The sequence below is a fragment of the Stigmatopora argus genome, chromosome 13 (assembly GCF_051989625.1).
Source record: "Stigmatopora argus isolate UIUO_Sarg chromosome 13, RoL_Sarg_1.0, whole genome shotgun sequence".
In the NCBI taxonomy this organism is placed as follows: Eukaryota; Metazoa; Chordata; class Actinopteri; order Syngnathiformes; family Syngnathidae; genus Stigmatopora; species Stigmatopora argus.
This window is the reverse complement of record NC_135399.1, coordinates 11,916,555-11,942,163: the sequence shown is the minus strand read 5'-3', so window position 1 is coordinate 11,942,163 and position 25,609 is coordinate 11,916,555. Positions and strand designations below refer to the sequence as shown.

General features: G+C 40.8%; 4 protein-coding genes across 8 annotated transcripts in view; all 4 read right to left on the bottom strand.

Annotated features, from left to right (window-relative positions):
- Positions 1-12,214, bottom strand: part of fmnl2a (formin-like 2a) — a 36,235-nt gene extending 24,021 nt beyond the window's left edge. Inside the window, exon 1 of one of the 4 annotated variants that reach the window (XM_077616601.1) lies at positions 11,179-12,214. In XM_077616601.1, the coding sequence (XP_077472727.1) occupies positions 11,179-11,292 (114 nt within the window). In that variant the 5' untranslated portion in view covers positions 11,293-12,214. The remainder of the gene's footprint in view (positions 1-11,178) is intronic. The other 3 variants (XM_077616602.1, XM_077616604.1, XM_077616603.1) reach the window with 3 other exon arrangements.
- Positions 12,215-13,992: 1,778 nt separating this feature from the next.
- Positions 13,993-16,160, bottom strand: LOC144086640 (small ubiquitin-related modifier 3-like). Its single transcript, XM_077616605.1, has 4 exons — positions 15,994-16,160; positions 15,458-15,586; positions 15,306-15,377; positions 13,993-14,535 (listed from the first exon to the last, which is right to left on the bottom strand). The coding sequence occupies exons 1-4, from the start codon at positions 16,012-16,014 to the stop codon at positions 14,473-14,475; spliced, it is 285 nt and encodes a 94-aa protein (XP_077472731.1). The 5' UTR covers positions 16,015-16,160; the 3' UTR covers positions 13,993-14,472.
- Positions 16,161-16,779: 619 nt separating this feature from the next.
- LOC144087027 (pituitary tumor-transforming gene 1 protein-interacting protein-like) lies at positions 16,780-19,437 on the bottom strand. The gene is made up of 7 exons (XM_077617291.1): positions 19,231-19,437; positions 18,669-18,739; positions 18,468-18,576; positions 18,073-18,187; positions 17,758-17,823; positions 17,633-17,679; positions 16,780-17,250 (listed from the first exon to the last, which is right to left on the bottom strand). Exons 1-7 carry the CDS (start codon positions 19,304-19,306, stop codon positions 17,204-17,206), a joined length of 531 nt encoding a protein of 176 aa, XP_077473417.1. The 5' UTR covers positions 19,307-19,437; the 3' UTR covers positions 16,780-17,203.
- A 544-nt stretch (positions 19,438-19,981) lies between these two features.
- myo10l3 (myosin X, like 3) overlaps positions 19,982-25,609 on the bottom strand; it is a 41,442-nt gene continuing 35,814 nt past the window's right edge. For both annotated transcript variants that reach the window (XM_077617317.1, XM_077617316.1), the window contains exons 30-41: positions 25,163-25,218; positions 24,893-25,035; positions 24,612-24,806; positions 24,353-24,510; positions 23,968-24,091; positions 23,564-23,861; positions 23,282-23,489; positions 23,063-23,199; positions 22,857-22,980; positions 21,644-22,099; positions 21,385-21,576; positions 19,982-21,170 (exon numbers count right to left, since the gene is read on the bottom strand). In XM_077617317.1, coding sequence (XP_077473443.1) covers positions 21,066-21,170; positions 21,385-21,576; positions 21,644-22,099; positions 22,857-22,980; positions 23,063-23,199; positions 23,282-23,489; positions 23,564-23,861; positions 23,968-24,091; positions 24,353-24,510; positions 24,612-24,806; positions 24,893-25,035; positions 25,163-25,218 — 2,196 coding nt within the window. In that variant the 3' untranslated portion in view covers positions 19,982-21,065. The remainder of the gene's footprint in view (positions 21,171-21,384; positions 21,577-21,643; positions 22,100-22,856; positions 22,981-23,062; positions 23,200-23,281; positions 23,490-23,563; positions 23,862-23,967; positions 24,092-24,352; positions 24,511-24,611; positions 24,807-24,892; positions 25,036-25,162; positions 25,219-25,609) is intronic.

The following is a 25,609-nucleotide window of genomic DNA, read 5'->3' as shown; positions in this document are numbered from 1 at the left end:
TTCATCGCGTAGGAATGGCGCTCATGCAAAGAATTGATTCAGAAAACTAAACTTGCTTGGCAAGGCTGGATTGAAAATGTTAGTTGTCTTCAGTATAAAGACAGGTTTCAGTGCACCCCTAATTCCCCTTGCAGGAATAACCAACAAATTCAATTAGTATTCTGCAGATGCTCCAGATTGCCAGACTCAATGCTGGGAATCAGGCGGAGAAGCTGGGAAATTACCCAATTCCGGTTTGCTTTCCCGTAACATTTCGGCTCATTCAATTCAGCGGATGTTGATGTTGGTTACTCGTTTTGCAACAGGTATGCAATGACTAACAGAGCTTCACTTTGGTTTGTATTTAAGATTAGCATTTCTTTTGAGTTGAAGATAATGATGGAACTCTTATTGTGTTATGTCCATTTTTAGGGACCAAAATACCAAAATGTTGAAGGCAGACAAGTTTCGAAAGCTTACATTTGAAGAACGCTTTACGTTTCGGTATGATCAAAGTCCATGTCCAGGAAATAAAAAAAGTAGTAATGTCAAGAAGATTACGTTCTTTTTAGAGCAAATACTTGTAAATAAGAACAGTATAAGCTAGAAACAGGAGGATCTACTCTTTTGGTATTTTTGGTGGAGGAACACAATATTCTGTAGATATTTAAAGTCAAAATGATCGAAAACGTCTGACAATATTGGGAACTGCTCTGAAAATAGCTGGCAGGAAATCTTTTAAAATACAATGACACCTAAAACTTTGGGAAGGAGGGTTCCTTTGTCATATTTGCGACGCGGTGGTGTGGGACACAAGAAGCGTTTAGGAAATTTTACCCGAGCTAAGGTGAGTTTAACACGAGTCATTGCGGGCGCACTCAGCCGTGGTCTTTTGGTGAAGGTCCAAGTCAAGCAAAGAATAACTTATGCGAGTCTACTACTTCATGTCGTCAAAACGCTAATGAGCTGCGACAGACGCTCGACATTCTGGAGCTCTGGTTACCTTAAATCCACAACCATCGAACCGCGCCTGTCGGTTTTTGAACCAGTTCGAGTTGCGGTACATGGGGGAAAGTGACATTTTTGGAACGTGACGATGTAACCTCACGCACCACAATTAAATGGACTGTCGCAGTTAAATTACGAGGTTAAGGAATTCATTAGGTCAATTGATAACACAAAAATTATTGTAATGAATAGGGTGACGTCCATGAGGGCGAGTCTGTTAAGACTAGACCACAATGACACGTTTGACTCATTAAACTAAGAGAGCCCAAAATATCACATGGCGCGACAGCAGTGCATTTAAAAAAAAATAAATAAATACAAATCGGGAACGATCGAGTAACAGACGTGGTACTTTATTTTTCTGTTACATCCTATAGCTGGATGTAACTTACCCCATAATAACTCGTCGCCATGGCAGCTGCTCATAATCTACATGGCAGCTGTAAAGACTGCTAGACCCAATAAAGCTAAACAGCACAAAGTGTGTGAATTGGTTTTAAGCAAGTTCTGTTAATACTACAAACACACAAGCAGCTGCATCTTACTAATACCAAAGCCTGAAATTATAACTGAATCACGCATAAATGAAAGCAGTGACCCATAGTATGAGACACTCCCTGCAAGCAGTAATAAAAAAAAATCAAAATGACACAGGGGAACTCCAACAGACTTTGCTGGAAGGCGGCCCACATCTGTACTCCAATGGTTTCAAATTTGAGAAGCCTGATGTTCACATAGTATTGGACAATTTATATTTCAAATGTGTGGAGTCATTTCGATTACCCAATTGAAATGTATTGACATTTAAGCCACCCAACGGAAGCATCATCCATTGTTGCAAAAATATGACTATTAGTTTAATCTGTTTTTAATATGTTTGTCACTGTATAACCAATAACCTGTAACTGCCAAGTACAAAAAGAACTGTCCTCCCTCTAAACTTTTAAAATGATACAGTAACAGAGCGGCTTTTCGTATATTTTGAACTTTTCTATGGCAGCGGAGCAAGTTGCAAGCCTTCTCTTTCAGGTTTTCATTTATTCACAGACTTGGCTCTACTTTGCTGCCACTATTCTTGCAATATTCAAAAGAATTCAATCACGAAAGAGCTGCAAAAAGGGTACAGTTCCTCGAGTTATTTTATACTTTGATTCCCGACTCTACTGCCTATCATGATAAGAGGTTGCCGATTTACCGCTTGTAGATGAGGTTGTATTTGGGCATCTTAGAAGATGTTACAGAATCGAAAAGATTCATTTGGTAAACAAGCAAATATTTCTGTTAATATTAGTGTATCATGCCTCGAGCTTTAATACTTGAGGGAAAAAAAGACAACCAATTAGTATTTATGAATCCTCGGATTAAAAAAAAATACCCAACTTGTAAAGACTAAAAATAGGCATCTGGTAAAAGTCCCACCAACCGCCCACCCGCTCCCAGGAGGTCTGCAAGGGCATAACCTTCCCAACACAGCTGGCTGAGCTAAAAGAAAACAGCCCACATGACAGACATCCTTCACTCTTGTTCTCCGTAAAGCACACTGTTCTCGAGCTTTTGTAACATATGTAATCACCAAGAAAACTTTAATGATGATTCTTCTATCCTCTACAAATCCCTTACAAATTAACGAGATAATCTCCCTGTATTCTAAGTTAATTCAAAGTAATACTGGTATTACTAAACCATCTCACAATATGTAACATGTCACAACAAGAACCATCTGACAATACCGCGTGTGCATTCTGCACAAGTCAAAGCAGAGTCATCAACACACGTTTCAAATTGCTCAATAGAGGTGGGAACCGCTTGGATAGGTTCATGAGAATGATGATCTCCTAATAAGGTGATAGAACAATTATCAGTGTAATAGTCAGAAAATCATTCTACAATACTCAATTCACTATTTACAATAACCACCTAACAATCAGAAAAAAACGGCTCTTTTCCACCCTCTCTTGAAATGAAAATGGTAGATATCCCTTCCATTAGAAGTGAGAGGGTGGCAGCAAATTACAATGACAGCGGTTCATTTGCTGCTAGACTTCCCATTTCAAATGGCTCGGACATCCATGTCGGGTAAAGGCAGCCAGTGAGTCAATTTTGGGACACTTCAGGTCACTTCCAGTTGATTTTTGGACACTTACTGTTGATGTTGGGGCACTTTTTTGTTGATTTTGGGGTATGTACTGGCTACTTACTGATTTTAGACTACAAAACAGAAGGAACATTTTAACAGAAATCCGTTGGTTGCTTTTGTGACACCTGTTTAAAAAGATATATCGATTCTAGGCAGTACAATATCGATAACCTTTGGGGATGCCAAGTATAGCAATGTATCACAGTTGCGACATATTGTCACACCCCTTGGATCATCGACTACCGTAATATGTGACAAGCACAATAATGTCGCTGAGCCATTGAACCAAGTGGAGTGAAAGGAGCAGGGTGGTACTGAGGCACGTGTTACGTGAAGCAAGCCGTCCTCCGTTCATTATCACAGCATGCCACAATAATCCTTAAAGGTCTGCGGGGCCACAGGTGTCCCCCGTCTGTTCTCAGATTAGCTTTGTAATCCCCGAGAAACCCCTCGTGCCCCTCCATCAACATCAACACCACACCCACACGCCCCCCTTCCTCCTGTCCCAGCTAAATCCGGCCACAGCCTTCATCGGGACAGCACAGTTTATATTTGCGAAGCTGTTCGAGGAATGTTTAATGACCAAAACGCACGAGTTCCAATGTTTTGCCTCATTTCCCTCCTCATTCCAAAGAAATTCCACTCGCTTTCCTCGCGGATGACGACGACAGTAATGACGGTGCGCTTGGGAGCATTTTGTGATACATTAAAAGTCTCTGATTAATCCAATAATAAAACAATAACAAGAATATTCCATGCAAATAATAGCAAATTGAGGTTGTTACTTACTGGAAATCATGGAAAGTAGTGATGCCCCGATCTGATACGATACAGTTTGGTTATAAGATCAGATCCAGAATTTTCGTGTTTTCAGCACAAGCACGATTTTGGTATGCTGTAATTCAAGCAATTAGGCAAAAATGCCACCTTACTTTTCTTTGGAAAATTAAGATAGCAACAGAACATCGTGTAACATTTCCAAACAGAGCATTTCCTGAGAAGGTACCAACAGGGACCACTGTGATGAATATGAATCGTCATTAACCAATTGAATTTTTTTCGCCCCATTATTTTTGCTTGTCTAGAAACATTGGTATCGGCAAAACATCTTGAAATTAATCAGATTTGAAGTCAAATAAATATGCATCGAGACATCCGTAATGCAAACACGGCCTTTGATGATCTGAGATTTTTTTAACATGCATTGAATGTTTATCAGCTGTGTGTGGGTGGACTCTGATCTAACTCCCTCTTTGCAACAAAATAGTATCAATGTCGAATAAGGTCAGCAGATGGTTTCACGACTCTTTTGACAACAATACAAAGTAAATGATGCAACCAGACAAATGTTGCCCTTGATACAGAAAGGATAAATGCGTTCCAAAACAGCGGAAACATTTTGGTGATTGGTTTGGAGCAGCAGGGAGTTGTCCAAATAAAACAACTGTTACATGACCAGTGAGGAGGTTCGGGCAAGCCAGATGTTTGGTTGCGAAAGCCTGACAATCGTGACGGACTTTGTTTTTTTGCTCCAGGATACCAAAAATAGGAATAAAACATGGGCCTGTGACTCAAAACGCCACGGGTCTTAGGTCACAATTATTGTTTGACTTTAAAAGAGAATTGTTGCGTCATTCCGATGTGAATATTGAAATGAAGACAGCAAAGGCACGCAGGAAATGACTCCGCGCCAAAAACGGTGTTTTGGATGGATGACAACACCAAAGGGTGGAGGGCTAATTGACTAGCGCAGCCAAGTATAATCCGGCAGAGCCTTTAATCCTGGTCTTCAATTAATCACAACATCCCAACATATGCGACCAAGAAACAATGGAAACATTTTCGGACAACTGTTCCAGGAAAAAAAAAATCGTCCAACTTACTTGAACAGTCAAAAAGGATTTAGGACGTTCTGTTACCATCAAGGTCAGCAAATGAATTCTGTGTAATAACTCAATGAAAAACATTTATTTTTTTAAATGACGACTAAGAACCCTGCCTTTTCTTTTTCTCCTCTTTCTCATTATGGTTTAGACCCTGGAAAAGAGAGTCATTGCATTGCCTACATTTGCAACAAGAAAAAATGTTTTCTAAAATGAAAACAAGCTGGAAATTAATCGGCATCGCAGAATTATTTGTGCCTAATCTATGACAGATTGTCAAAGTGTGCTAATTATACACAGGCTTCCACTAGTGGTATGCAAAAGTGCTCTATTGTCATTATGTTTTGAGTTCAACACATTTGTACTTATTTTCCATTTCATTTATTCATGCGCTATATAATCTAACTCATTATTTGACATTTCTCCTTGCTGGATTTAAGATTGTGTACAACACGATATTAAATGAAGTGTCGCTGGAAAATTATTTCAATGGTCACCATCATCAATTTGAATTATATATTAGACAAACACACTCCGCTCCTATTATGCTGGTACTTAAATCAATAATGCAGCGAACCAGATAAATCGGGACACATCAAAACAGACGACGTCATCAGAAAGACCACGGACCCCTTCCTGAGGTGGGCAGTGCGAATCCGAATGAGTTCCAATAAGCCTCATGATGACATCAAAATAAGTGAACACATCCTGCAGTTCTTCAATAACCCTTTTGTACACACAAACCAAGTAGCTCAAGGCTTTCCGAAAAAATGTTGCAAGATAAAACTGACCGTGGCGCCAAAACACGCTGCCGATTACGAATTGGCAAATACGTAAACGTCAACAAATTTTGCACAGGCCAAAACAAATCGGCCACCTTGAGGAGAGACTTCAGCTCTTACAGTGCAGCTGCTATCTTGGCAGCCTGAACAATTCTCAACAATAAATGCTTAGTCAAAAACTTCTCAGAAAAACAACTGGCTAGAATTTTCAACATGTGCACGTTTTCGTGGTTGGCCAAAAGCTCAAAAAATGGTTTCAATGCAGCCAATAATACACTGTCATTAGTAGAAAAGGAACGTGTCGGGTAGCCAAATCTGCTAATCTGGAAAAATACAGTTATTTTGTGGGGGGAAAAGCTATTTCTTGGAGCAGTATTTTACACCAGGATTTGGAAGGTCGAGTTACAAGTTGAGCTTTGACGTCAAGAGTTTGACTTCCAAAATCTTGGTTTGAGGACCTTTTAAGGTTCTTTATTAAGTATATTGGCTGCCATTGAAGGGCAGTTTTGACAGCAGGCTGCGAATGAACGAATGTGATTGCGGATTAAAAAAAAGAACAATGTGCAGTTGTGCACACTTGATCACGCAACACACAAACATCTGGTTTTGCGACGCCCTTCTCGAAAAAAAAGCATTTATTTATGTACGTACATTATGAAGGATCTACAAAGTGCCCATCAGGCAGAACAACCCAGTGGGCAGGGTCGGATCCCCTAGTGGGCCACTTCCGGCCCCCGAGGCGCAACTTAGGCCCCCTGTTCTAGAGTTTGGGAATGCAGCAAATGAAAGCATTTCTTACTGACGGTTGGCATTCACATATTAATTTCACTATCAGGCTTATTCGGTAGTCTGCCACCCAAGCAGTGGAGCGAGAAGCAAACAGCCTCCGACTGACCTAAGAAGAACAATACAGAGGGAGGCCCAGCACACAGCCAAAGAGACCAGTTCTTACATAATCCACCAAGCCACTGCCAGTCAGACAAGATGCCTGCGGACTGCGCTCCAGCAATGTCAGTGGCACATTATCACCTCGCACCCCCCCTTCTCCAGGGAGATCACAGCATTGGCATTTTATTTCATGGCTAATTGTTGACGAGCTTCCTGCGGGTCCAAACACATGCACCCCACCGTCTACAGGCAGAAGGGGTGGTCTCTCCAAGGATGCCGGTTTTGGGTCCGGTGCCAGGCTGAGTGTTGGATTCCGAGCTAAATAATGAAGGCACTGTTCGCTTGTTTCGCTGCACGAATTCTGATGGCTGTTTACACTATGCCACTAAGACAATGGACATTGTACTGTTTGTTTATTTTTTGTCAACGTGGAAAATTAAGAGTCACCACCTAGGCACGGAACCCCAAAAGCTACAATATCATCAACGCCAGCCAAAGAGTCAAATGCATACACAAGCGCTTCTACAATTGGTCAACCCAAGAAATTGACATTTTTTCCAACAACCGAGACAAAATTGAAAGCAACAAGACTCACAAAATTGAAGTACGGGAAGAATGCTGTGTCCGTGGGAGCACAGTTAAGTGTCACATTTTTGTGAAAACACTTAAAAGCGGGAGCTGTCATTGTCCAAATACTGTGTAAAACTGAAACGCTGCATGATTTACATGAGTTGGTTGTGAAAGGTTAACAGCCTTCACATAAATTACTTTAAATATGCAATTTATTGTAACTACACAAACATAGGTCCCCATATAGTGCGTCAACATTACCCACTATGAATATCTACACCTCCCCATCAGACAAAGCATGACCCCTGTCAAGTGGCTGAGGCTTCGTTTGATACTTTTGGTACTCTAACGTGGTTTTATCCCACTCCCACTATGACTGGTGTCGAATCAACAGCAACCACAATGCACTTCAGTGCCCAAACCACCACTTTGAGATGTGTGCACATCATCTAATTCTAGCTGAATGACAAACCTAATCAACAAGTAGACAAAGTTTACACGAAGATAGTAATCGTGCCTTAGATACCAACGGTCTTGTAAAATCTTACCTTCCAATTACCGGCTATTAACCCTTGAGTTTCCATATTTAAATGGCGTTTGCTCTCCCACTCTGGGTTCAGATTACAGCCCCCACGAGCAAACCAAGGCCACATGATAGTGAAGAGGCATCTCTTATCATTGCATAGAAGACGAACGCTTGAGTTTTGGAATTTGTCAAATGGCAACTGCAACGGGAGTGCCAACAACCAAATGCTCTAAGGAGCTACACGAGATGATTATCAAAAGCAAGACACATTTTCAATGCTTATCTCTCCACTTGAAAAGATGTTAAAATCATCTGCTGCAATTGACAGTAATGGACATGTAAGGCAATCTGGGAGGGCCCGACACAATATGTCACTGCTCGCCTTATTCTCTTCTTGAATGCGTTCTGCCCGCCCGGTTCAATCCCAGGGCTTTGCTTCCGTGAAACGGGGATTAGCTCTTCATCAAACCTATTAAGAAGGCATACAAGCCTCTTTTGATTCCAGAAAGTTTTAGAAGAAACACCTAGCATGGAATGATTACGGTGTTTAAATCGACACAGTAGTCTCATATTTGTCTTGACTGACACTAAACTAATGAAACAGACAATTACAGGCAAAGATCCAAATTGATTAAATCAGATAACGGTGAGGTGGTCAAGACCATCTTCAGTGGCGATCAGATCTAAATCCAAGATAAGTGAAGATAATAGCGTTTGACTTAGACAAGTATGAAGAAGTTAAATACTAAATGTAGCTCAGAAGATGATTTAATCCGGGTGGGACTAATCATTTCAAGTATTCGGTGTAACGTTTGTCATCACGGCACTGGTTAATGAGTAAGCGATTTCGAGTCATGGTGCTAAGCAGGCATTGTCATCGCAAAGGCAATCGAGGCAAGGCACACATGACTGGAGTTTAAATGACTGTAAGACTTAAATCCTGCGATTAGGGCGCTAAATTCTTCTAATGCTGGAAGGCTTCCATGTTGTCAAGAGCAGAGGCCTCACATGCAGGTTTGCCCTACTGCTGTGCCCTGAAAACTTTTGTTTTGGACGTGCATTTAAACGACAACAGAATGCAAACGAATGCTTGAGGGCACATTTTTGAAAATTTGTGTCAATGCTGAACACGAAAACATAAGTGTTGGGGTGCGAACTTGTGCTATTGACTTGCAACCATGACAACAATGGGGGTCAGCGGTGTTGTTATTGTGCGTCCGTGCGTTTTATCGTGTCTTTTGAGCCTGACATGACAATACTGACGTCCGCTCTTCCACAAAACTATGGTATGATAAGTCATTTAGTTTTGCCCTAAACTGAAAACATCTGGATTTTACAATAAGATTAATATAAAACAAACATATTACCTTTAATGACCGGGTATTGAGTTCTTGGACCAATTTTTCAAATGAGTATTAGAACACATTGATTACTCAACACTAAACTAAATAGAGCTTGATGTTGAATTGCTCAGTTAATGTTTTGATATTGCCTGTGAAGATTGTGTTCATCCTCACGAAAGGTCAGAGGTCGAAAAACAAGCAATTGTGAAAAGGCTTTGTTTTGATGTGCCCTTTGTTCCTGCATTTGTTCTATATCAGAAAACCATGGGGGCACTGTGAGTGAGCTTGGTTACATTTTTTTCTGTTTTTCAACTGTAGCAACAAACTTTTTTGCAAGTCAGGCCATTTTCACAACACAAAGAAACTAATCATGTTTGTTTGTTGTAAGGCAGTTCAATTAAAACACTAAGCAGTAGCAAGACAAACATAAAACAAGAGATCTCACCTGATCACGTTATATGTTCATCGACCTTCCAACTTAAAAAATAATCAACATTGTGACCCTGTCTCACTTTTTTTTTACGATCATGCCAGCCGTAAGAAGTCGCCGTCTCCAGCCAAGTTCCTATTATCACTTTGCCGCTAATGTTTATGAGCGTACAATGAGCAGGCGACAATCACGTTTGACCCACATTACTGAACCGCTGCTCAAATTTCACTCTAGCTGCTCAACTGTGCTTTTCTGGTGCCTTTATCATCTTACGATTAATAATCTCTCCGACTAGAGCGTATGGGCGGGTGACAGAAAATAATTGAAACTCTTTACCAAACCAGTAAACCCAAGAGTGATGAAAATATTTTGTTGATAGTAAATGAGACCCTTCAAATATGCCATTTCAGTAACAGTGGCAGAATTGTCATTTGTTTAATATGATGTCCTTAAATGGCATCATCCTGTAAGAACGCATTCCTAAAATCTGCTACTGTGATTGCTCATTGACCACTTTAACATCTCAGTTGGGATATTTCATCCTGAATTCACCACGGTTACTAAAATGGCTAAAATTGTTGCTGTTTAGCAGTCCTGTCATTAGATCATGTCTGCCAATACACACTTGAACAATTCCCATATTTTGGGTCACCCTGTATTACCTACAAACTCTACAAAGTTTGACAACAAACTCTGGTTTAAGATGATCATAGAGATACAGTAATAGCCAAATTAAAGTGAGAAATAATACTGCAGTAACTTACTAGTTAAGGTAAATTGGTTAAAATGAGGATTAGGTTTTATACCCCTTTTAAAAGTTTCAGAAGTTAATCTACATGCACACAGATCTCCACAGTGGCTCTTTCCACAAAAATATTTTGTAATATACCAGTATGATATCACTGTATTAAATTGTGAGGTAACTTCAAGCAGGGCAAACTATTTGGTTTTATGCATGAAAAATGACTTTACAGCTATGTTTACTCAACTTGTTCAGGAAGATCAATACTTACTTGTCATGTTTTGTAGTGTTTGTTACAAAGTGACAGATGGCCAAGCCACTTCTAAATGATCTCATCAAGTGGGAAAACCTACAAATCAGCTCTCCTAAGTAGTACCTTGTGAACAATGCACAGTGAATTCCAGATTTAGTGACTTTATCGCTTTGTACAAATCTGCTGTTTCTAAAATGTCAATACAATACTGCATTTTCTGGACTGAAAACTTGGGCAACTGCTGTCTTGATCAAAGAGTTATCAAAGCTGTGAATAATTTTTGTCAGCATATGAAACACAAAGGCTGCCAAACTTAAGTTTGGGTCTCCAAACTGGCTTTGGAGTCACTATCGCATACTTTTCATAGCTTTTTTTGTTCCATTTATAGTGAGGTCACTCTAAAATCTGGTATATCCGTCCATGTTTGGCGCTGATTCTTTTGTATTTGTTTTTTTTTTTTTTTCAGAAAGCCTGAAATCAAAAGCCACATGACATATGATTTGATCTCCCACCAGGTTGCAGTAAACAACAAAAGCTATGTATTTCTGCCAGAGGTCGGTCCTCCAGCCCGTAAACTCCCACAGCTGTCCCGTCTCGGCACACAGACAAAGAGCAAGCAAACTTTTTCTCAACTCACCAAAACGATGGCGAACCTCTCCTCCAGTTCCCCCGGATCCGGCATAGGTAGTTTGAGGGGCATGTTGTGTCCCCTGAGGTCCGTGTGCTGGTCCATGCTCCCCGCGTTCCCCATGTCGAGTAGGAACGATCGCTTTCACTTCAGGCTACAACTAAAAAAAAATGACCAAGGCGTTGTTTTGGAGGTGTCCGATCGCTTCCCCGTGCTCACTTCTTCGACATATTGAGCACATGTGAGGGGCAGCGGAGTGCGGCGAGCCCCGGCTGGGGACGCATTTTTCCCCGGGCAGCACAATGCGGACGACGGGCGGTGGCGGAGGAACTCCTCGTCGGCTCGGATCTGGAAACTTTACTTTCGCCTTGTTATCCGAATTTGGCCCAATTTCGACCGCGCTTCCAGGCGGCGAGGATGACGAGGGGCATGATTCACGCTTTGCGCTTACTTTCCACGTCGCCAAGTAGTCCCTTACGAGGAGGTGATGTGTTGAGAAGATAGTAGAGGTGGACTGGATTGAGGGGGGGTGGATGGTCTCTCAACTGGAAGCCACTTGCACGGTGTCCCGCCCCACAATGACTCCTTTCAAGCCGCCTTCTTCTCTTTTTCCTGCGGGGCGTAGCTCCCCTAAAGCCGTAGTCACGGAGATGACCTGGACTTTTTTTTCTATTGCATTGTGGTATTTCGAGTCCCGGGAAACAAGCGTGCCATGTGGAGGGGATTTAATGGCGTTTGAAACGACAGAAAAGACTTTTTCCTCGCGTTTGAAGTTATCATTTGAACGTTTTCCGATGCATTGCACTTACCGAAATACGTAGAGTACGAGATGTCCCGTCGATCAAGCGCGTTTTGACTTGATTTATCGTCATAAAGAGGTCAGGTACTACTTGTTGCAATCCTTGGCGTTTGTGCCACGAAGCCCCGCCCACAAAGCCTCTGATGTACAGCATGAGTCAATCATGACAAACGTTCATTTCCTATTACTATTTCTTCACTTTGTATTTTATCAAAACGTCTTTTAAGTACCTTTTTTGTTTTTTTATACAGAATGATCATTGAATTGAAAGCTTTTGTCATTATACAAGTATGAGATTTAAAGCATCACCACCAAGTGCACAAATAACAACAAACAAATCAATAAATAACGATGAATGATAAATAAATAAGTAGTCAAAAACATAAATCTAGCAACAGCACTTGTGTTCTTTTCACACAGGCTCTAGCTATTATTAAAAATAAGGTACGTGAGGTTAAGTGCACTTTAATGCACGGGGCAGAAGCTTTAATAATCACACTTTTCAGCCCAAAGTCTCAAAGGCAGTGAAAAATGGGGGAAATTATGAAAAAAAAGTCCTAATCATCAAGATCATTATTATCATCGAGTTTAATTGCTGATGAGTCAGATTATTTGATTCAGGTGTGGTAGAAGAGGGAGATATGGAAAACAAACTGGATCGCTGCCCTGGAGGACCGGAGTTGGGCACCCCTGGGATAAGTGGTTTGGAAAATAGGGGGTGGATAAATGGAAAATGGTGTCAATGATCCATCAGTCTAGTAGTTGAAACTGAAATCAGATCAGTTACATTTTTTTAGATCAGCTATAATAAATACTTCATGTTTAATGTGCCAGCATTTCTGACATTGAAGGCCTTGAAAGACGACATTGACGTAGCAATCAGATTGGAGAAAAAGAGCGCAAGTAATCATTGACACATCTGCTATTAGGGTGGGGATGACATCAGCATGGGGCTAGGGATTGGTGGATGGGGTGTTACTTTTACACGCACAAACAACTTCTATTCAGGCAGCTGGAGTGTGTCACATGTGAGGTTAACTGGTTGTGACTTACCTCATACGATGACTTCTTGCTGCTTGTTGAGACCATCACCATGCCCCCTGCTCATTGTGTTCATCATGGTTACCATTCCATTTATTGGATTTTTTTTTTTTTAAGAAAATTGAAACAACTCCTAGATTATGAGGGGAAAATTGGTAAAACATTATACACAATAATACATCCTAACAGGCAATTTACACAATAGGTGTTCCTGCAAAAGTTGGCTGCCATAGACAAAAGATGTCAGAACTTTTTAAAATTGGATTCCAACAACTTTTTAACATTTAAATTTAATTGAAAATCTGGGCTGCAGATTTCCCATTTTCTACATAGTCTCCATCAGCAGGGTGTAAAAAAATTGAACTGAATGTCCTTTTTTAAAAAAAATACAAATGCAAGAAGATGTTTTCAATGAGCCATCTGTTGCAGCAAATAATGAACAAACTGTGCGCTGTCAGCCTGTCACATGACATAAGGTACAGTGAAAGAGCTGTGAAAGCAGCCACAAGCTTCTTTTTGTTCAAGATATAAGATTTATTCCATTTATTCCCAGGCAGAATGGAAAGATGTGACCCATTTGTGCTGGGGTCCTCCCAATCTCACACTTGGGTCAAGTAAATTACAATTATAAATTTGGGACAATTGATTACATTTACGGACGCTGCGAAATCTTTCAAAACGCAACTTATAACCGTTACCAACTTCTATCGTGCACATTAAAGTGCGATTCAATACGAATATTTTTATGGAGAAACGCTGCCGTCTTGTGGACATGTTTAGTATTACACCCACTTAAAGGCAATTGTGCATTTCGGCATTTTGTACACTAGTTATAGGTCCTTTAAAATACAAGACTGCTTGATCTTAAAAAGAATTTTAAACACTAAGACCACCCAAATTAGTGGTGGACGACAGGATAAATGTAAACTAATGGGCTTGGAACACTTTGAGACTAGATATAAACTCATATTTGACAAGACCTGTAATTTAAAAAAAGTTCATTTTATTCAGCTTTTGTTTTTGTTGTATTTTTTCTATTTTTGGTCCAGGATCATGAAGTAACTAACTGTACTTTATGTCCATTCTGCTCTGAATGACACATCACAATCAGGGCTGACATCATACATACACATCTTTCTCTGAAAAGGTGGATTAAAAATGACTGAATTTTGAAAATAGCTACAAGAAACAAAAATATAAAATATTCAGAACTCAACCTAAAAATATTTTTTAAAATGTTCTCTTTTTACATCGTCCGTCGTGAATATTGACGTAGAAGCATCCTTACCGTTGAACACACAAATGGTCTTTCTCCAAATAGAAATAGACTGCTTATCGAAAATTAACAAAAATTGCTAGTGGTAAAAAAGCCTAGCAGCAAAGGGGAGGCGGGGGGTTTAAAAACAAAAACAAAGAAGAAACAATTACAATATGAAAAGGAACGACACGGTTCCATCCCCCACTTAAAGTTCTCCTCCCGTCTGTTGCTGGAACACGTCGATAGTATCTTCGTCCTCCATTTCCAACTGTAGCACACAAATGAGACGCAATCACATTTAAGCCTGTTGCAATATGGCGGCCAACTGCATGCGTTTGGTAAATGTCGGTAATTTTTTCCAGTGATTTAGACATCCAATAATTCCCATTGGTAGTGGAAATATTCCATGAGTCTTATGACCCTCAGTGTTAGCCCATATAAGGTCATCACGAACACAGTGCTGCCTTGCAAAGCCGTTCACGCGGGAGCCAGTGGCAGTAGCTCTGTACACTTATATTTTTCGTGTTTTACAGCCCTTCTATCTTTTTTAAATTACATTTTAATATTTACTGTACTGTGTAACTTATAACTATGCCTTTTCTTGCTACTGTCACAATGAAATTTCCCGAATACGGGATGAATAAAGTTATCCAATCCAAGTCCGTTTGGAGGTCAGTTAATGTTATAGCTGACATTCCTGTGGGTTCTTTTACACAAAACATGATTTAAGGAGCATTTTGATTGGTTAAAAAAAATGCCTAAAATTTTCAAAGGGTGAGGCAAACGCAAAATGGAAAAAAATGCATAAAATGAACAATCCTAAGATTCACGCTACATAGCCACCCCAGTGAATGGTTCTCCTACAATAGTCTAACATGGTAAAACTTGGTCAGTTCATCTTTAAGTAAACACCATATTTGAATATGCCAACTAATCCGGGCCAGCTTCGTCGAAGAGCAATGTTTGCGGCCAAGAGAAAGCGACGCACGGACCCTTTGCCGATGCCAACCAATGAGTTACTTATGTGGTGTGACCTACCTGCGAAGGTGTGTCTGTTTCATTTATGGGCTGTCCATCGAACCTGAACCTTATCTGACGAAGCGACAATCCCTAAGAAAACACAGAAATCCCTTGAAAATAAGAGCAGGACAAAAATAGATCAGAACAAGAAGAGATATAGTTGCACGTACCTGCCGATCACAGTATGCCCTCATGAGTTTGTTGAGAGTAGTGTGCCTCTTGATTTTAAACTGGACCACCGAACCGTCTTGACCGGCCACTTTCAGGTTAATGTGGTCGTTCTCCGTCTTCACTCCTTCCTTCAGACACAAACACAAAACAATACGGTTTAAATGAATTGAAAACAATTTAAAAGCGGCGTGAATAGTTTTTTTAGCCGATCATGCTACGCATATGTTAGCACATTGTGTTAGAACTGGCGCAGAGAGCCACAATGGCGCAAACCGAATGAGCCGCCTACAGTTTTGACTTCGTCTAACGGCGGTTTTACGCAAAAAGATAGCGGAAAATCAAGAGAATATAGGATACGGCACGATTAAGTGAATAGTTTTAAAGAAAGATCGGTCATTTAGTCAAGAATTTGTCTAAATGGACCAACCTTTGTTTTAGCGCCCGCTCAAATGCGGTTGTTGTTGTTGTTAGCTTAGCATTACCATGATGGCTTTACCCCACCGTTATCAGCATCGACGGCGACGATAAAACTCACCTTTGGCTTTTCGTCCGACATTCTTTCGTTGGAGGCGGTAGGAGCACGCGAAGTGAAGAGGGAGACCGACTGTGAATTCGGCCGCGGCGAAGCGTCCCCTTTCCGTCAACTCTCGTCCGATGCCCGGCAGGCGCGCGCACTGAAATTTAAACTGCAATTCGATCACGAGCGGTCACGTGACCCATTTTCTGGGCGGGCCTAGCGTGACGGGAGCGCGCACAATGATTTGCGAGCAGTCACGTATCCAAACTATAGTCCGCGGGCCAAATGCGGCCCGCAGCATGCTTGAGTCCACCCCATCAATATTCGGTTGCACTTCTCAGCTGTAACACTAGACGGCGGTAGTCACTTAATAAGTTCCTTTCCAGTTGCTCAGGGGTGAAAACCTGAAGTTTACATTTAGTTTTACTTGCCCATATATAGATTTTTTAAAATACAATATTATGAATTGAGTTATTTAGACTTTTCCATCAATACTACTCAAATAGTAAATAAAATAAAACAAAGTAAATAAAAATAAATATATCTAGCATAAGAAAAAGAAAAGATGAAGCTAGCCTACTAATACTAGCTAATATAACCATATATTTACAAAATATATTTAAAATGATATACAATTCAATTTGTTCTGCCCCACAACTGAAAGAGAATTATGTAGTAGCTAATGCTGTGTGGATTATTGCCATTTTACATTATGACATACCTAATACAATGGCATTCATCAAATGGTTATGTGAACTTAAATCCTATATTAAGGCAAAATATTAAAGCATAATTTTAGCAGCATTAACTTTTTCAATGTAAATTGAAGTCATTTTATTTTGAAACAAGCAAGATATGTAAACAAAATCCCACGCTGACCATGGAATACATCAATTGGTCAAACACTTTGGACATATTACAATTTCATTGTTGTACAAACAGTACAAGCATTGAGCAATGTGAAAATACTGCCATTTCAATACACGTTGTAATTTCTTGCCGAGAGTTTTAAATTAGACAGGCAAAAAAGTGCAATGGGCTAAACAGAAAATGACCTTTTGGGGCACAAAAGGAGGTCGGAAGAAAAATCACAGTTTAGCATACGAAGTACACAAAATGTGCTTCATCTTCACGTTAAATTGAAGCATGCAGTTCAAGTTTTAAATAGAATACCTGGTACCCCCCAGTGAGTAAAAAAGTAAGGCGCTGATTTGACGATTCCCATCACTTATTTCTTCTGTTCCAGACGGTTGTAGGGATGATCCTTTGAGAGACCTGGTAATAAAAGCACAAAGCCAACAAACTCCTTGGAAGCAACTTACACAAATGAAGTCTACATTATTTGCTGCCACACCAGAAACCACAAGATCTTTTTGTGTGGCAACCATCCATTTTTGTAAATAAAATGGACCTTTAAAATAGTTGTTTGTCATTTTTAACCACAAGAGGGCACTACAGTCTCTAATGGTGCAGGTACGTTGATTTCTTTTCATTTTTAAAATTGTATACATTATAAATACATTTAATTAAAATATGAGAATAGTGCAATCCTTTACATTTTTGTAATATATAGACAACATATTTTAGAAAATCTTTGTAGTGGCCTTTCAAGTTTTAAATCACAGAATCACATTTCCTCATAGAAAATGTGCCTAACCATATTTCTGCCGAATTTTGTCATGTCTCAGCTGCATTTCCACCCTCCTGTGTTGACAGAAACAAACCAACATGTGACAACAACCCTAGTACACAAATGTATACATTTAATGAAACTTTATAAACCTCTCTTTCTGACGGGTGATCCTCTCACGAGTTTTTTGCTCTGCCCTGCCATGTTCTCCATCATCACTGCAAGAGAAGAAAATGTTACTTCTGAGTAAATACATTCTAAGCTGGAGTGAAAGGACAAATGCCCATTTGTTAAAGGCCCGTGGGATGCATGAATAATTAGAACTGACACTACCGTGGCCACTGCTACTACTCACTACAATGGTTATTTGAGCTTTCAACTCATTTGTAAGTCTTGCCTTTGGTGACAGGCTGTATCAGCCTGCAAAAACAATACGCATTTGTGCTTCCTCCCCCCACGTGACTCACCTGACTCGCTGATGGCGGCGTCGGCGGCAGCAGCAGCACAGGCAGCAAACGAGCATGGCGAGGAGTACCAGTCCAACCAGCAAAGACAGCGTGATCAGCATCACCTTAAGGTTGACTACACAGGTTAAAGGTTATGTCCAAGTATACAACATGTACAGTTAAAACCAAAAACTAAAAAAAAAAAAAAAACTTAAGATGAATAATACACTTAATACTAACAATAAATATTGATAGCATAAGTCCAAATCACAATGGAGTTGAATAAAACTTGATCAAAATATAAAAACTAAAGAAAACAAATAAATTCAGAGGAAACAGCCTGTACACACACATTTTGCATTGAATAAAGTTACATTGTCGATTCATATAGTGTAGCAGTTTGTGTTGTTTCTTACCCCAACATAAACCCCATCGAGCATCAGTCAGGGGACACATGCTGCTTGGCGGCACTATTAAATTCACAGGGTAGTCCATGCACTCTCGGCTGGACTCGCACCACAAACACTGCGGCAAAACATCCGTCGAGGTATAACACAGCCACATAATTAAAAAAAAAAAAAAACACACACAAAATAGTACATAGAAAACAAACTTACGGAAGCATCACGGAGGCACTGCACACAGCTTCTGTTGGACTTGGACACGCATGACGATGCCATGACAGTCACTAAATTAAAAGACAATCAAGTAATGGAAACCATCTGGACTTTTTAACTCATTGGCTAATATTGCAGCTGAGAACCAATGACAATTGCAATTGCTACTATGACAATGTTGAAAAGCTTTTCTTTCTGAACTTCTAGTTTCCTACGTTGATTTCAACATCTCAAGTTTTGACTCCTGATCTAATGGGGACTTTTAGTAACTAACTCCACCTAGTGTTTAAAAATAGAAGTGCAAAAGAATGTAGGCAGGACATAAGCTTCTTGTGCGGGCATTATCCAATGAGATTTTCAAAATGACCAATTAAAGAATTCAAAAACATCTTAGCTTAATATACAAGTTTTGGAAAGCTAAACTTAAATTTGAACATCAGCGAAAACAGCTGGATTTTTTTTTACCATAAACTGACTGAATTGACTAAGCGATGAAAAGCCATCGGCAGGCGCGTCATGTGATTCAGAGCAAGCAATAAAAAACTGTCAAAATAACACTAACCGTTAGGAAGAGTCGTCGTTTGAGCAGCAACGAAGTCGAGCAAAAAGTAAAGAAAGACGCCGTAAGAGGCGGACATGATGAGAACGAACCAAGGCGAACAATTTGACAAAACAAACCAGGCAACTCTCAACTATCGCCGCTGTTTGAGCCAAAAGGGCAGCTGAGGGTGGGGTGAGGTGACGTCACACTCCGTCAAAGGCGTGTTGCAAATGTTCCCTGGGTTAAAAAAAAAAACTCCTTAGGTTAGTTCAATTCACGTTATCAAAACATATTTGAATTATTACTTTTAGCTCTTGCAGCAGGATCATTTTAAACAAAATTATCAACAAATTGTAGAAAATGATCAAGTCATTAAAAGTTGGGCATCTTGATTATAATTTGACTATGGAATATGCATTAAGTATAAACTTTATACTTAATGCATATTAAGTATACTATAAAGTAATTTGATCAGTGCTGTAGCTGTCAGTCAATAATGTTTTTTGGCATTAGGTCAGTAAAATTTCTAAAACAAATACATTCATAGTTAAAATAAAATGATTACATTTGAAATTCCAATTGAATCTTTTCCATAATTCTTGCACTAAAGTATGACTTGCTCGACCAAATGCTTATTACAACTGATTTGTTGAATCATAAAATTCCCTGCCATAAATATTCCAGCAAAAAATAAAAAACGCAATACTACATACATGATTTTTGTTTTGTTTTTTAAGAAAGGGGCAACAACAAAAAGCCCATTCAAGGCATCTTGTTGAAATACAATAATTTATTAAAGCATCTTTAAATTCTTGGGGGATATAAAACATTCTTTCTAATTATTTTTTGTTGATGTTTCTACTGAAAAACAATCAGATAGGTGAGCATACAGGCATCGTCAATGCCAATGTCTACCAGAGTCTGGTGTGGCCGCCGGCAGCTACCCAGATCTACGCCACAATGAAAAAGGATGCAAAGTGTATAATACTAAAATCAATCATCTATGTGTCTGGGTTATTATTCGTGTTACTATTATTACGAATGACATGTAAGATGTGAGCTGACTGGCGTACATGGAGGGCAACACGTTAGCAAGTTTTAATATTGGACAATTGCTTTACTACAAGGCACACAATTGAGCGCATTAACAGCTTATATATTTCCTGTGAATGCCACGTGTGCCCCAGTGCATTCCATCATACTGGCAAAACTCCAATTATTCTCAAGTCCATCCACTTTGCAAATAAATTAATACCTCGCCCTCGTCGTGGACTAAAAAAAAGACAGTAAAAACACTTTAGTATACACACGCAGATACACTTGAAGCTACCGTGTTAGGCTAATTCCGCAATTGGAGTCTTGGCAAAAGTGCAGTGGCCATGTCAGTCATCCGTTTGCCGGGCTCGCTCCTTTTGTCCTCGCGGGAGAAGTTAAAGGCCTCAGCTGCACAATGACAAGTGATTAGTTTGAAAAAGCGCTCAGTAAGGCAAGCTGTCCCAGTTACATAAGCACATGCACCTGAGGGACTCTCTATTAAGAGAGAACATTCAATAAAAGGGGGGCCCACTTGCAAAAAAATATCTAAAAAAAATATCTGCAGTATTTCCTCGTAGTGGTTGTGACACACGGTTTGTTGATGTCAACCTTCTTGTTAAAAGCGCAACTAAACTTCAAATAGAGTGAAAAGGGACCAGTGTACAAATTTCAAGCGACATTCAAAGCTTAAAATGGTGCATTTCTATTGTTTTTTTTTTCCGAAGAGACATTGCTGTACGAGTCCGTGTCGCAATCTCTGTATTTGCACTGTTTTGTTCCTCTTGGTGAAGCAGAGTATTTGAAGACGGTGTTCTTGAACCTCATCTAATCCAGTTGCTGCCGTAGCTGGACACAGACTTAACACTGCATCGTTTCTTCACGATCATGTTGATGTAGGCTTTCATGATCTTTGTGATCTCGCCAACCTGGAAATCAAAAGGCATTAAAACACAGTCAAGAAAAAACAAGATATGGATTTACTCCGAAATTTCATTGCAAAATTACACAAGGGTTTAGTTGTTAAATGTCATGGTGTTGTACTGTGTGTGTTTTTCCTGAGCTTTGTTTTTAGCTGTTGTTGTATTTAAAATGCATTATAAATAAAGTTCAGTTCGGTATAGACAGAAGGCAAGGGAGCACCTGTGGCGTCTCGAACAACATTTCTCTCTCATCCACGGTGATCTTATACGTGCAGGGTTGCGGCGCCCCGAAGAAAACGATGTGCTCGTAAGGGAAGGTCTCCAGAGGTTTGGGCTCTCCTCGCTTGTACACCGACACATTTTCAGCGCTCACGCTCAACCAAAGATCGTGCGGGAAGCCTCCCTCTTTGCACTGGGAACACCCAAATAATAGCAGTTAGGCTGGTAGATGTTGACAAACCTGGAGAAAGCGCATTTACCTCTACATCAAAGAGCGTGGAGCCGTAGCCGGTCCACTCCTTGATGATGGTCATGTACTTAAGCATGGCCTGGTGCTGGAGCAGACCTTGCAGACGACACCACTTCTCCACAATACTGGCCCTGGTGGCCGACATCTCCTCCTTGATCCACATCTCCAGCATCTGTTCCTCCTCCATGCGCTGCTTCTTCAGAGAGCCCGTCTTCAAGCCTCGGCGCAGGGTGCCGTCCAGGAAGCTGGTCCTGCGCCGCTCCAGAGTCTGACCCGACCCCGAGGTGGCGCCGACCTTGGTGTACTGAAAGATGCGAGCGCGCAGTCGGCCCACGGGGTAGACACTCTCCAGGCTCCACGCCGCCCGGGTTTTGTCGCCGTGGAGGAATTGCAGGCGAAGGGCCGCCAGGTGCTGCAGAGTCTCCTCGCGGGCCGGGAAGTGTCCCCTGGTTAAACTCTCGTGGGCCTGAAGTAAGGGAAAAGAGTTTGCTGTTAACGCTCAAGGCATCTCAAAGCCGGCCGACTCCTTTGTCAAACTAGTTCACGCTTAATTAGCATATTTCAAATTTATGCCTATTTGTCAAATTGGGTGAGAGCAAATATCAGTTATACAGTGTTGCATTGAGTAGAATTTGTGCTTGGTCCATGCTAGTAACTCGAAACATAGCAAAAGAAGCATAGTCATATTTCTGATGCAAATTTTAGTAAGGAAAATAGCACATGATATATTTGCACTGAAATAAATAGTGACTAAATCAATTTAAATTTGAAAATATTAAACAGTTTGGCATCAATTCAATAGGGATTGTGCTGCGCCTTGGCCACTTTGGCATTATAAGCTGTTCTATGCAGAGGATGAAGAATACATGTGCATGGTCATTTGATCTCAAACATGGTTTGTTTCTTGTTTAGTTTAACCACAGCTTGAAGCATCATTCCTGGAAGAATTGTTCCCGATTTGCCAAACTACTGCTTGTAAAGCGATAGCACTTTTTTCTTTGTTATCATATACACTCATAGCTCACACCCGAAAATTGGCAGCATCATATCAAAAATGCTATAAATACTAGATTTATTTTACATTCTGCATTCAGCACCATTCCTGGAAGTGCCCTTGTTTTAGTTGGACTTTTTAGGCTTAGGACCGCACAAAGATATGTCATCACACACACAGTAATAAAATTTGTATGCTGTAGACTGCCAAAGAAAAAAAAGAAATGCACCTGCTCAAACATGAAGGCAAACTCTACCCCTTCCTTCGGCATGCTCTCCACATCCAAGAAGCAGTAGAGTTTGAAGTAGAGCTTCCACTGGCCTACGTCCTCAGCTTCTACGCTGCCAGCCAGTCTAATGAAATTGTACAAAGCAAGTGTTAATGCTTAAACTGCCATTGTGGAATGATAAAAGAAAAGTTATCTGGATATCTGACCTTTCAAATTTAGCCAGCACATCTGCAACATGAACTCTGCTTTCTACAGCTCGGTCAATAGTGTTGTTATGCTCAAAAAGAGCAAACATGTTCCTGCTATCCTCCATTGCCAGACCTCGGATTAGCTTCTCCACCACCTTGCGCAAAAACAAGCCACTTGCATCAGTCAAACAAGCATTGGGGAATATCGATGATTTCCGAACCGCTAGGTGTCCGTACCTCCCCGGCCGTGGTGTGCGAGTTAATGGAGATCTTGCAGGAGCCTCCCCCGTGACAGTAGACCGTGGTGGTCATTTCCTGTCGGGTGAGCAGTGCGATAATTTCCTCTTGGGAGGGAACAAACTCTCTGGTCTTAGTCTTCTTCAGTGACTCGCTTATGAAATGAGCAAACAATTCGATCTCAGTGCCTGGGAACAGTTCCTTTATCCTGCAACGGCACACACGAGACGTTATCAGAACGGGAAGAACACCCAAAGTCGATCGAGAGGTGAAGTTTGGCACCGTTTGAGGTGAAACTTGAGGTAGCGCAGAATGCCACGGCTGGGCAGGAAGGAGCAGCTCATGCAGGTGAGGAGATGCCAGTGGGCACGGTTGGCGGGGCTGTTCGGGTGCGCGACGTGATTGCTTTGTTTGATCAGCTGACAGTAAACCTCGTCTCTGAGCGGCCTCAGGTCCTGGCACGTCTGGAGGATGCCCTGGATGATGGGTACGGGGTCCGAGACCGCCTCCATTTCTTGGAGGGAGTTAAATATCTTCACGGCTTCGTCTTGCAGGCTGGTGTAGCCCTTCTCCTTTTGCACTGGGAACGGACATCCCAATAAGACAATGGTGAAAACAAGAATTCCCACTATGGCAATTTGGCAGAGAAGTCTGCTAAACTTCTCTTTGGCGTGCCAGCAACTCACAGTGGACGCTGACGTCTCCGTAAGGCAGGGGTAAGAGTGGCGAGTGCAAAGGATGCTGGGTGTATCTCAGGATGGGGTTTCTCCAGTATGTCTGCTCCACAGCCTCGACGTTCAAACTGCTCTCCTGAGAAAGACAAAAAAAGCACAATCAGTGCACCAGCATCGCCGCAATTTGACAAAAGCACATCACCGCAGGACTTCCAGTCAAAGGGATAGAGGCAAACAGTAGTGTTGTCACAACACACATGGTGAGTACCTCACTTTACTACACATTGTGTCCCTGCCATTGACTTGCATGACTGAAAAAAGTTGTTTCACGGATGTTATCGTCACGCCAATGTAATGTATTAGTGAAGCCGTAACGGATGGAGCATAAAATGGCAACCTTGATGTCCCTGATGAGTTGTTGCGTTGGCGTTTCGATGGGAACTTTGCTGTCGATGGCTCCCTGTATGGCATTAGTCCACCGCATGGCTTCGTTCAGCATTTTGGTATAAAGGCGATAAGAGTGTTTACGGCCGTGGATGATGATATTCCAATAACCTGGGAAAGAAAGAGAGTGAACGTGTGGTACGTGAAAAAAAAAAACAATAAAAAACACTGTATTGAAATTATTATTTTTTCCAAGAAGGAACTGAACTAACCGGTTTCCTTAAAAACCTTTTCGTCAGGCTGGACAACAGAACACAGGCTGTTGAGGACTAGTGTTCCCAGTTTGGAGGCACTACGCTCAGGTGACTTGTAGTAGTCAAGCGAGTTGGTGGTTAAGACGAACCAACGCTTCTTCAGTTTCAGAGACGTGCTTTTTACCCCGGACTTCATCTCTTTATGCAGCCAGCCTACGGGGAAAATGTTCACATATGGTATTTTTTACATTTCCTTTCTTTAGTGTTGGGGTAAATAATGTGCCGGAGGGTGGGCTGACCTCTGACTAAAAACTCCTGTCCGTCGCCCTTCGAGTCTCCTTTGGATTTCTGCAGCAAACCGATCCAGTGGTGCATCTCCTCAGGTGTGTCCGTGTTGCAGTGGATTACCCGGTTGGCGGTGATAATCACAAATGAGTTTGGTCTAAAAATAAACAAGTCAAGGTATCACTGTAGTAGTACTCCAAATGAATTGCCTCCATTTTATGTATTGTATATGGAAAAAAATATATCTGAAGTGGTATAAGATACAGTTTTATGATCCTGCTTACCTGTCTGGGTTATCTGACGCACAAACCGAATCAATCAAGCCCACATCTAGCGTACCCTGGACAGAAAGAAGAAAGGCCATTAAACGTGCATATTAAGGTTAACTCATGGTAATTTGATGAATGAATGGAACATTCAACAAAAGGTCACTTAACTAAAATGCAAGCCCAAACCTAGTATAAATGGCATTCATATAAAAGTATGCAAAATGCTAATTTCTTACACAGTGAAAATTGAGAAAATGTTTAAATAGAAATATGATAAATTACATGCGCAGCCAATTTGGGATGTGAAACAACCTTAAAAATGTTACATTTTCTGACAAAATGGATTAGACGTCTGACGCTATCAATGACAGACAATGAGTTAAATCGAGTGCCTTCTAAAGGGTTAAGTACTTTTTACCTTGTTTAACAGATTTCATTCTCTCTTTAGTATAATTGATCAAA